The 12382-nt window shown below is 33.9% G+C and overlaps 1 protein-coding gene across 4 annotated transcripts in view; it reads right to left on the bottom strand.

The window, feature by feature from the left end:
• Positions 1 to 12382, bottom strand: part of LOC127833976 (cullin-4A-like) — a 43733-nt gene that overhangs the window by 25707 nt on the left and 5644 nt on the right. For 2 of the 4 annotated variants that reach the window (XM_052359501.1, XM_052359502.1), the window contains exons 1-2: positions 11239 to 11270; positions 1240 to 1356 (exon numbers count right to left, since the gene is read on the bottom strand). In XM_052359501.1, the coding sequence (XP_052215461.1) occupies positions 1240 to 1356; positions 11239 to 11263 (142 nt within the window). In that variant the 5' untranslated portion in view covers positions 11264 to 11270. Of the gene's footprint in view, positions 1 to 1239; positions 1357 to 11238; positions 11271 to 12382 lie in introns of those variants that run through there. The other 2 variants (XM_052359500.1, XM_052359499.1) reach the window with 1 other exon arrangement.

The following is a 12382-nucleotide window of genomic DNA, read 5'->3' as shown; positions in this document are numbered from 1 at the left end:
GGTCCTGAGTATCGGTATGTATATAATCAGAAAATGATCGCAAAGTAAACAGTATTAATTTAGTAGTGTAAGGCCGAATTTGGAAGTCACTGGTGAACTTCAGAAAAGTCACGGATGGACAAAAGAGAGATATGTGCATTGTGCTAAAAATAGCTTTTCATTTTCTGTAGTTGCGATGCACTAAATTTTGACTTATTTTGAAGTAAGTTGATGGATTTATTCCAATCGGTGTTAGACATCAGATATTTTATCATTGATGATTTCATCTCTAACATTTTCTTATTTTAATAAGCAGTGTTTGGAACAGGATCTACATAAATGCAAACGTTCCGGTAATGTAAAAACTGACGGAAAATTTTAGTAGTGAATAATTCAGTACTTCAATTCTGGTGTTAACCATGTTAACATCGACTTATAGCAATATTTGGGTATGAATCTATTCCTTGGGAACCGAATTGTGTTGAGATGAAATTTCTTTTTTGTGGTCACAATTTGCGATGGTCATCGCCAACATTAGAGACATGGACGCCACCATGTTTATAAAGCGTATAAGAATGGCTCTGTCGTTATCGGATACAATGCCCTATAGGTAAAACTTGTACTGTACCAGCGAAAAACATCGCCATCAGATTTTTTCCCGCGGACCAAAAAAATTGTTAGGGTCGGGGCAAAAAATAGGGTCGGTCGGGTTCCCCGAATCAAGACTTTTTTTTTGGCCTTATTAATACTAATTTGCAGTCAAAATCACAATGGGATTATTTTTACATGGACAGTATTGAAAGAAAAATCTTTGATTTTAGTTTAAAATCTGCGTGCAAGTGAATATTACACATAGCACTCAAAGATAATGTGTCAGTCTTCACTGCAAAATAAACTTATCCATCTAAGTCAAATACCATAACATTAACAGTCCTTAGTCTGCTGCAGAAACAATTGAAATTGAAAAGTGTTGTTTTTGTCCCTCATGCTTAATAGAAAGCAATTTTTATGTTTCCACCAAACTTAACTCCTGGCCCAGTTTTCCCTAAATTTTATATTAGTTTGTTTTAAAAGGATAAGATGAAACTCGCTTTTTCCTATTACAATAAAGTGTGAAAATAAAACATGTTCAAATAATTTGTTAAGAATTTAAAGCATAAATACTACTTTGTTCAACACTCCTTACCTTTACAAAGTATAAGAAATGGATTAAATAAATAACCTTAGCCAAATATTTAAAACAGTTTAAAGAATTCTCACCTGGTTTGAGCTCGTTCAGATGCATGAGAGCATTTTTGGGCATGGGCTGTCCCTTGAGCTTCTTATGGGGCTTGCCTGGGCCCTGCATGTCCTCTTCTCCTTCTGGGGTATCAACACCTGAAACAGACCAGGGGACGGGTTAAGAATTTAATGTTTGGATTTCTAAGTGACCAATAACATTTGACGCAGAACCAGTCAGTGATAACTTTATGTGTACATTACAAATTAACCCATTTCCACGCAGAGGCAAGGTGAAAATGGTTATGTGCAAACTGCATAATACCAGAACAGCCTGAAAGTAACACGCAGTCTGTTCAGGTTTTATGCTGTTTCTGCTCATCAGTATCTAAGGGTTGGAAATGAAGCCTTTACAACTTGATCTAATAAGAAATGTCTATAATTAAATTTAACTTTCAAAAGGACTACTAATGCGTAAAAATATGTATCTAAGTGGTAAAGGGTCAAGAGGTACATTGCAACTAAACTGGTGCATGACAACTTAACTGTTACATGATAACTTTACTGGTACATTACAACTTAACTGGTACATGTCAATGCCAATTCTGTACCCCTCTGCCTTTGGCGAGAGATAAAAAGATTACAATTGGCACCTGGCTGGTTTATAACTTTTATTGTTTATCAATATCTTCATAAATTACTGCAACTAGAGCTTTGTCACTGACGTGACGAATACCCCCACATGCCGCATTGACACAGAATATTTTGCATGTTGTCTTCACAAAAAACAGCGGACACCATGCTAAATGTTTAAACACACTAAGTTACCCCGTGACCTAGTTTTTGACCCTGCATGGCCCATTTTTTAACTTGACCTACACATCATCAAGATAAAACTTTTGACCAAGTTTGATGAAGATCTAATGAAAACCACTTGAATAAGAGATCCAGCTTATACCAGTTGGCACAATGGTGTTGATTATAAGTTGCAATGCAATGGGCTGAACATTGTATTATAAACAGATTCTAAACACTGAGTAGCTGGAATTGGCACCAGATTTTTGTCTCACATACATTTGCTAACTGACAATGCTTTATAAACATATATCTTGAAAATTGATGACATGATTCGTATGCTGTTATCTTTGCGAATAACATGTCAAGATTTTTTTTTTCCATGTGAACATTTAACCCTTTCCTACTCTGACAGTGGCAAAGTGAAAATGGCTATGTGCAAACAGCATAAAACCAGAACAGCCTGCGAGTAACTCACAGTCTGTTCAGGTTTTATGCTGTTTGCTGCTCATCGGTATTTAAGGGTCGGAAATGAAGCCTTTTAAACTTGAATCTAGTAAGAGAGGTCTTAAATTAAATAAAACTGTCTAAGGGACAACAAATGCATATATAAATGGTAAAGGGTTACGGGTATTTTAAGTTAAATATAGATATCTTCATTTTTATGATAGCAGATTTGTGGGTATTCTTTAATCAATAAGTGTTGTATCATCTAACCATCTATTTATCAGACAATATTATTCCAATATTGAAGTCTGTCAGGGGCAATCAGAACCAATACAGCAAAATGGACACTATCACAAGATTCTATCTTCTTACAATGTTTACAATTTCAACAATACAGAAACACAAGAAGGACTAATTGATTTTCCTTCTTGTTTGTTTTACTGTTAATTTCCTCATGGTTTGTTTTCAATCACTGCTTTTGGAATTATCTTTGAAGGAGTGACTTGCCCAATTAGATTTTTGATCTGTATAATTTCTTTTGATTTAAGGAATTATAAAAGAACTTCTTTAATGCCAGTAACAGTCATTTTTACAGACTTAAGTGTAAACATATTTTGATATACAAACACGTTGATATTAGACATTAGATATTTGATATTAAAAAGTTCTCATGATTTGTAAATCAGTTCCAAGTAAAATAATTATTAACAGAAAATAAGTATAAAATGGTCATGTCTCCTTTATCAGTTTCACATAAAAATCATTAATTAGGAAGTATTCATGCAAATAACAACAATAATGTCCGAAGCAATTAAGTCCAGTAAATGTCTAACACAAGCCAGAATCAAATGTTAGTCAGTGCTTTTTTTCGCTATTTTGGGGCCAAAGTGTTGTACATACAAACAATACAAAAAGTCAGGAATCATGTTTTGTTCCAGTCTGGTAACATTCAACAACTAATGCATAACAGAAGTCACCTGCATGTGGTTCCCATTAGCTCAAACCATCAGATTATCTACTCAAACAGAGTCCTTTATAAACTTATGAATTCCCATGAAAGTTTAAAAGTATGAAGGAAATTGCCAATGACTGAAGATTGGAGATGTTAAGATATAACCCCTTTAAACTAATTAATATAGCCAATTAACCCAAGTTTATAAACACTGGTGAATTACTGGCAATATATGCCCAGTTGTTAAACAGTACATGTATATACATCCTTACATCTACATGCAGGGTTTTACATTCATGTCAAATTGTAGGGGTCCCTAGGACTCCAGTCAATAATTTTCAGGGGTCCTGTCAATAAAAATGTAGCAAAGCTCTGCTGTCATAATCACACGAGCATGGTCCTTTATTCATGGCAAGTATTGTTTGCTTGTTTTTGCATGCCATTTGAGTTACAAGCAGCGAATGTATGCTAAATATGATTGCTGTGTCAAAGTCAATACGTTAAATGTATAGTAATCTATTATTTAGGTATATAGCTGATATTTAACACAGACCTATAAAATAAAAAATTGTATTTATTTTTATAGTTTAATCTTGCTTGCCAGATAATAAGCTATCGTAACCTCAGTAAGCTTTTCTTTCATAGCGACATAAATAGCTCACATTTATGCAATGTAATCTCAATTCCGGACTTTGCACCTAGCAACAGCAGGTGTGCGATAACACTGTTGGTCGATAAATCAACAAGCGAGACAACTTGTACATCCTTCTAGAAAATAACGTACTGCAGTTGTCTAACTCTTTCAGAGTTTCTTGTTGATATTAAGAGAACCAATATGTCAAAATAATTGAGCGTCCCATGGGATGCAAATAAACAAATATGACGGATCCTGACTGGCATTTTATGCGTATTTGACGCAGAATATCGCGTCCCATAAAACCCTGTATATTAATAAATCTTTCTTGAGATAACGACAATTCTTCAATTTTCATGAACAGTGACCTTCACATTGATCGTACCCATCCTAAGTCAAATCAATGGACATAAGGAATTTGTCATGATTTTTTCATTTTTTTTTAAATTGTTGAGCACAAAAGACTGTTCAATATCTACTATCAGTAACCTTGAGACCACACACCCTACTTACAATAATGTGCTGGATCTGGATATAAGGCATCAATGGGCCTAGTTTAAATACAATAGCTCAATTTGTTTGAGTTAATGAGCTGAAACCATCTATCTAACTATATTTATATACAGTGAGTCTGACCCTGAACCAATCTGTATTCTCTAATTAAGTTTAAATGGAAACCATTTATGTATGTATTTGCATACAATAACACAATTAGTCCTGACGTTATCCTTGTCTCTGTTAACGTTTTTATAGTGTCTTGCTGATCTTTCTAATCTATGGTTACTGTGCATGTTTTTATGTAGTACTTATAGAATAAGTGTTTGATTTTATATTGTTTCATTAATTGTCTTATAACTATACAAATTGAGTAGTTTTATAGTGTCTTGCTGATCTTTCTAATCTATGGTTACTGGGCATGTTTTATGGTAGCACTTATAGTATAAGTTTTAGATTTTTATGTTTCATTTATTGTCTTATAGCTATATACACATTGAGTTGTTTTGATCGATTTCTTTTGAAACAGTGTTGCAAAAATGTATTCGTATTTACGATATGTCAAATGTTCTAATGTAAAGCGCCTTTGAACGTGCATTTTTGAATGAAAAGGGGGCTATATAAATCTGGTATAATAATATTAATAATAGTTGTTTGTCTCTATAGAATCCTATTTTCAGCAACAGTCACCTTTACCTCATTGATGGATATCAGGTATTTATTTCAGTATTATAGATAAATTGATCCTCGGTTTGTTGAGCGGAAACAATCTTTCTATATTTTCTTAACATTACCTCAACCCCATACTCTTATGCAATCCAAATCTGCATAACAATAACTCAATTTGTTATAGAGACATTAAATGGATTCCATTTTGCTATTCCTAATAACAGTGACCTTGATCTCACCCATAACATAAATCCATGAGGTAAAAATTACATTAATTATGAAAAATTTCAAATGAGACTGGCCACACTTGACCTATAGGTAAATTATTATTTGGGGAAAATTTCAAAGCCATTAGCTATTCCTGAGAAACAAGCTAATTGAAAAACGTAAAACTAACTTGGACACATACATGGGGTGAGAAACATGCCCAGAGGGCCAGATAAGATGCGTATTTGCGTAAAATACGCATGAAAACAAAGAATATACGCATGACTTAAAATTGTGCTGATTAAAAAAACTCCTGGCTTAATTCGGATTACTCATTGTGTGCAATTTCAATGCGTATTAGCCGTTTATATAAGTGACATCACCATCTATGTATATTATGTGGTTCCCGACCTACTTTACTCCTCAGTCAGATCATTTTATTTTCCCCAACGATAATGTCCGATGTTTACACAATGGGCTCCTTGAAAACATTTGACATCACATTCGATAAAACCTGAATCGTCCAACATCAAGCATATAACTTTTGCTATCAGTTCATCTCTTGTGTGGCACTATGGAAAAACCTTTTTCCTTCAAGCACTTTTTAAATGGCGACCGAAATACACATATAATAAACAAGTTTTGTGGGCCAAGCTTAGAAGATTTTAATCGTGGCTTTATAGTGTGTGCTAAACAGTGGCTTGCCAAATCAAGACGGAAAAAGAGAGCATTGGCTGCTTATAAGCCAAGGGCAAATAAAACAGAAAAACTGTTAAATAAAACAAAAGTGATTGCTTTATTGTGTACAAGACTGCTTGTTATAGCGAGTTAACACTACATGTACATTTTATTATTAATTCTGATCCTTTGAACATAAATACTCCTTAAAATGATCGGATTTTGATTTTCACTCCTCAATTAAAAATTTCATGAGTGAAATACGCCTCGGCTGAAAAAATTATCTGGAGCTCTGAACATACTTTGCATTTTCTTTGAATAATTGCCCTAAAATGAGGAATTACATGTCAAAACACATTTAAATAATTAACATCATTATATTAATCACAAAACCGTTAATCACAAACCCTTAAAAATGAAAATCATATACAGCAAATTTAGCCTGCTGTCACTAACTGGCTAACATGTTATTATTTCTCTTTAAAAATAATGTTCACAGATTATCAACAAGAGATGTGTTTGTCAGAAACGCAATGCCCCCTATTGTGCCGCTTTGAAATCAAATAAAATTTAAATATATCATTTGGCAGATTTAGAAATGATCTCCCTTTCAAAGCTTATTACTTTCCTTGGATTGTATTTTTTTACTTTTGACCTTGAAGGATGACCTTGACCTTTCACCACTCAAAATGTGCAGCTTCATGAGATACACATGCATGCCAAATATCAAGTTGCTATCTTCAATATTGCAAAAGTTATGGCCAATGTCAAAGTTTTCGGATGGACGGAAAGACAGACAGACTGACAGTTCAACTGCTATATGCCACCCTACTGGGAGCATAAAAAGAGGCATTTATTAAAAGCATTGCGAAACACTTGTTATTTAGTTCATTCAGGATGTATACAAACATGTGTGTTTGTATATGTCCCTGGTTCATTTAACCTTTTCATTTGAAAACGACAAAAGAGTTCAATATTAATGTTACATCTTTGCACAATTCCGATGCACGCTTGTCATACACATCCGGAAAGTTTACTTTGTTAAGAGCTGCCATGATCAGTTACATTTTCGTGTTTTGCATTTGATTTGAATGTTTTCCAAAAAAAAATTATAATCAATGTGCACACATGTCAACACAATAGCCGAGTATTTTAAGAACACAGTTCGCGTGAATTGTTCATGAAAATGACATTTAAAATGACATTGTATAAATCCAAGTTTTAAGCTGTCATTAATAGTTTCAAAAGTGCCCTTTGTAAAAGAATCGCCGTGCGAAATGCCTTTTTTTAAGTCCTGCGCCATGCCCTTCTGCCTTTCTAGATTAAACACTAGACACTCTTACCACGTCGCTATTAAAGAGTGGCATGAACCAATGATTTTTTTAAACATAAATAATTGATGTCAAATGCCTGCAGGAATAATATTTAAGGTATAAGAAAGCATTAATTTTTCTTTTTGTTTTAATGGATTACTTTGAAAAATTCTATTTTTTATGAATTTTTTAGCAACAAGGGGTAATGAACTTTAAAATAATGTTATTGAATTTCTAACCAAAAACTGGTACCATGGCAATATTGGATGAAATGCATACTTTTCTTCAAAACAATCGAAATTCTAATGCTTTTTCTTGATAAAATATCTCCTATATACTAACTAGAAATACCACTTTTGATCAGAAAATTAATACAAAAAGATGTTTTAGCTGTTTTTAATTTCAATAAGCATACTGTTTACGTTCTGTTCATATCTTCCTAACAATCTGTTATGTCATCATTTTTATAGGACAATATTTAATGTATTGTGTTTTATAATTTTGAAATGAAAACATTAATATTGTTTAAGACTCATAAACAAAACATACTGATTAAAAGTGATTTTTGTTGTAATTATTGGCATTTTATTTTACATGTGTAGCAAGTTTAGGTAAATCTTTACCTATGTATTTTTTTCAAACTATATATACAGTCCAACCCCTACTTCCGGTCACCCCTCATCGCCGGTCGCCCCGTGTAGGCGGCCGGTCTGTGCCGCGACCGTCGATAAACACTATATAATGCACCCCTCTTTAGCGGTAACCCCGTTTCTCCGGCCAGCGGCCAGCAATTTTGCATCCCAAATGTTTAATTTCCTCCCCATATGAGTGGTCACGCGTGAGTAAGTCAGTCATGTACACTGGCAAAATTACACCGACGCAACGGCGAAAAAATTGATACGTACTTCCAGTCTGCAGTTTATGCTCTGCAGTACTGAAGCGTGATGTGTGATAAACATTTTGACAGCCAGTTTGCAAAATTGCAATTAATTAGCGGCAGATTATCGGGTTATCGAGTTAAAAGCAATATTCGACCGTTTTATCTTTTTGTTTCCGCACATGCGAATATCATCTATTAGTACTGGAAAATAGATTTTTAATTTATAATAGATTATTTGTAGCTGTTGAATCATACTATTTCAAGCACACATTTATGACAATTATTGGCAAATTAAAAGTTAAAAAGAACAACGCAACTTTAAACCGAAATCAACTGCTCTACATGTTCTCTGTGCTACAAAGGTTTTATTCAAAAATCAATACACGCATGCATGGGTATGACTTGAGATTGTACATTGGTGCATAATTTTCGCACGCTTTTGTCCGGACTAAGGAAATACATGAGGACTTTTTTGATGCTAGGATTTGTAAACGTCTCCTTAACATAAATCAATCGGGAGTGTGTTTTGGATTACAAATTATGATTCTCATATAGGAATTTAACAAAAGATTTATAATTGTTTAATATTAACAATGATTTCAATATTAATTTTGATAAAACCATTAACGCGGCGAAATAAATGTTTTTATAATATTATGCATGAAAAGCACGATTAACAGTAGGATAACACCTGGTTGCTATATCAGTTTCTTAAGTAACTGGCCACGATTTTATCATGGAGGAGATCAATGTCGGGACCAATTCATGCGGTAGGTAATTACAAAGACATAAAACTGCAATTAACCAATTAAATTTTCGATTGATAGTGACATGGGAGTTATTCACGCATAACTGATTCACAACTGTTCCCATCTTAAGTGCATTGGGGCCAAACAACGCACATTCTGTAAACAACGAATCATGAGAATGATTCTTTTTCATTGACTTGATTCTGATGAGGATGAGGCTGCTAAAGAGGGGTTGGACTGTATACAATTAACATTTTTGTACCAAAAATGTGTTACAAGATAAAAGTTTCTCAATAAAAATAACTAAAAATATATAATAACTCAAGTTTAAACATATGTGTGTCATAATTTCAAATATAAGTGGGTGGTTGAAGCTAAAGTAATTGATAAAACAATCATAAGAAGGATAAACTAAAGTATGATTTTTCAATGGTTTATGCGCTAAATTTGAGATGTCTTTTCTAGCAGTTATATAAAGTGTTCCTGACCAAAATCAATGTTATATTACTTTCAAATCATTTATGTATTGGTATACAACCAGAAAGTGGTAGAATATTTGCGGAAAACATAAGAATTTTTGACGAAAACTTGTCTGCTGAAATTTACCGAGATGTTCCAGAAATCACCGATCGTCGGTGTCCGAAAATAATACATGTCGTGGTTTCTGAAAAACAAAATGGATGTACCCAAAGATTTTGGTGTTATTGACTATTACTGGTTGATAAATGTATGATTTTGCTTCTTATTTGAAAAAGTGATGCTGCTTTCAAGGCTGATAAACTTGAAATATGAAAGCTATTCGGTCGTTTGGCCTTTGTTTGCAGTGATTTTTTATCTCAAATTTACAGCCGATTTTCGGCTGCTTCCCAATCGCAAAAATACACGTTTTTTCCCAAAAATCTGACCAAAATTTCCCCCCAAAAAAAACAACTTCCCCCCAAAAAAAAAAAAATTTTTTTTTTTTTTTTTTAGAAAGAAGTCTCATATAACTTAATTATGATTTCTTAAATCTATGTCTCAACTTTATTTTTCAAACATCTTACAAAAAATATAACTTGAATTTAGTCATTTTTGTCCATAAATCATTCCCAAACTTGCCACTTCTATTGATTAAAAAAAATCCCAATTTGACCATACTCCTTTTCTGGAAAACTCCCTGAACATGCACTTAAAAACAATATCACTTCTGTTACTTATAATTCATTTATAATGCTTAATTTTTCCCAATTTCATGGTTTATCGCGCTATTTTTCCCAATTTCAATGTTTATCACGCTAATTTTCCCAATTCAAAAGGCACAGGCTGAAACAAATTAAAGGGATCTTTTCACGCTTTGGTAAATTGACAAAATTGAAAAAAGTTGTTTCAGATTCGCAAATTTTCGTTTTAGTTATGATATTTGTGAGGAAACAGTAATACTGAACATTTACCATGGTCTAATATAGCCATTATATGCATCTTTTGACGATTTTAAAACCTAAAAATTATAAAGCGTTGCAAAGCGAAACGATTGAATAATTTGGAGTTCTTTTTTTTCGTTACATTTTGTGAAACTACGAAGATTGCTTATATAAGGTATAAAATACGTCCAATATGTGTACTTGGCGGAATAGCTCAGTAGGCTAAAGCGTTTTTACTTCAGGACTCTGGCAGGACTCCAGGGGTCACTGGTTCGAAACCTGGTCCGGGCAATGTTCTTTTCCTTTTTTTAATTTTATTCTTGATTTTTTACTAGAGCTTTTACGATCCAATGTTTACATTTATCAATATAAAGCATTTAATGAATAAGTTAAAAAATGTCAAAATCTGTGAAAAGGCCCCTTTAAAGCAAAAAAAATCACTGGTTTGTCAATACATCAGTACGATCGGTAATTTCCGTAACCACTCGTAAATTGTAGCAGACACAAGTTTTAATCACAATTCTTATGTTTTCCACTTATATTCGACCACTTTCTTGTTCAATACCAATACATAAATGATTTAAAAGCAATATTTTATTGATTTCAGCAAGGAACACCGTCTTACTCTTAATATCCGTATTTGTTAATATCCGTAATACATTTCAAGTTGCAACAAACGTCATATTGTGTATCGCAGGCAGTCGATTGTAATAGTGTACAAAAACAATTAATTAAATTGTGAAAATGAACATTTTCATATAAATCTCAACGCATGTTAATAATGTTTTGACAGTTTTATTAGTAATAAAGATTAACGCTTACATTGCATATTACTTTTACCCGCCATAACAGTTGTTGTTGTTTCGACTACACATCACTAATTAATTTGCACATTTCATAGCATTGTGTACACACCGGCATTCTCTACATAGATGTTGACATCACTACGTTATTGTCACACAATTACAAACCGGTCTTACTGACAATAACGTAGTGGTAGTGACTGTTGCATAGTGTAACTAGATACAGACTATAGATAGCTGCATGCTTGAATAACCTTACTATTACATTGTACAGTGAGCTGATAAGCCAGTCTCACTTGAACCACCAACGTAGTAACAACATTAAAGAGTATAGCGCACATTTGTGTTTGTTATTACTAAGACTATTCACATGAGTGAAAGAACAACTACGCATAAGATCAAATATGAAACGTGGTGTCAGAATTTGAGTGATTTAACCACATCACATAAGTTTAAAAAATGGATTTAAGTGGCATCCAAGCTCCGCGAATGGACTGGAACTCGTCCAATTTACCCGAAGCATTCGACAAATTTGAACGTCACGTGAAACTCATGTTTAGTGGACCTTTGAAGAACAAATCAGAGGAAGAACATGTATCATATTTCTTATTGTGGATTGGTGACAGAGGACGTGACATTCACAGCACGTGGAAAGACATTTCACCAGAAAATGCAAAGAAGATAAAAACATATTATGAACGTTTCAGAAATAACGTGCAGCCAAAGTTAAATCCGATCTTTGCCCGGTACAAGTTTTACAAACAGATGCAGGACAACGACTCCATTGATGCATATATTACACGCTTGCAACTTATTGCACAAGACTGCAACTTTGCCGAAAAGACGGACGAAATGATTCGAGATAGGATCGTTTTTGGCACAAATTCGCCAAAGTTACGCGAGAAGCTAATCAATATCGGTGCAGGATTGACACTCGATGTAGTCGTACAGACTGCGCAAATTCTGGAGTACTCAAGGGAGCAGCTGCGCTCCACGAACAACGAAGTAGACGCGTGCCGATCCAGGTCAGTGCACCCGAGACCGATGCAACCGCATCGCCAACGACAACAACGTCGGACGACAGCTACTGATGCAGGTCCAAGTCTACCTACTAAACACAAGCCGTGTTTCAACTGTGATACATTTCACAACTTTGGACAATG

This window comes from Dreissena polymorpha, chromosome 6 (assembly GCF_020536995.1).
Source record: "Dreissena polymorpha isolate Duluth1 chromosome 6, UMN_Dpol_1.0, whole genome shotgun sequence".
Classification (NCBI taxonomy): domain Eukaryota; kingdom Metazoa; phylum Mollusca; class Bivalvia; order Myida; family Dreissenidae; genus Dreissena; species Dreissena polymorpha.
Note: the sequence above shows the minus strand (reverse complement) of the source record. Positions and strands in the feature narration are given on the sequence as shown.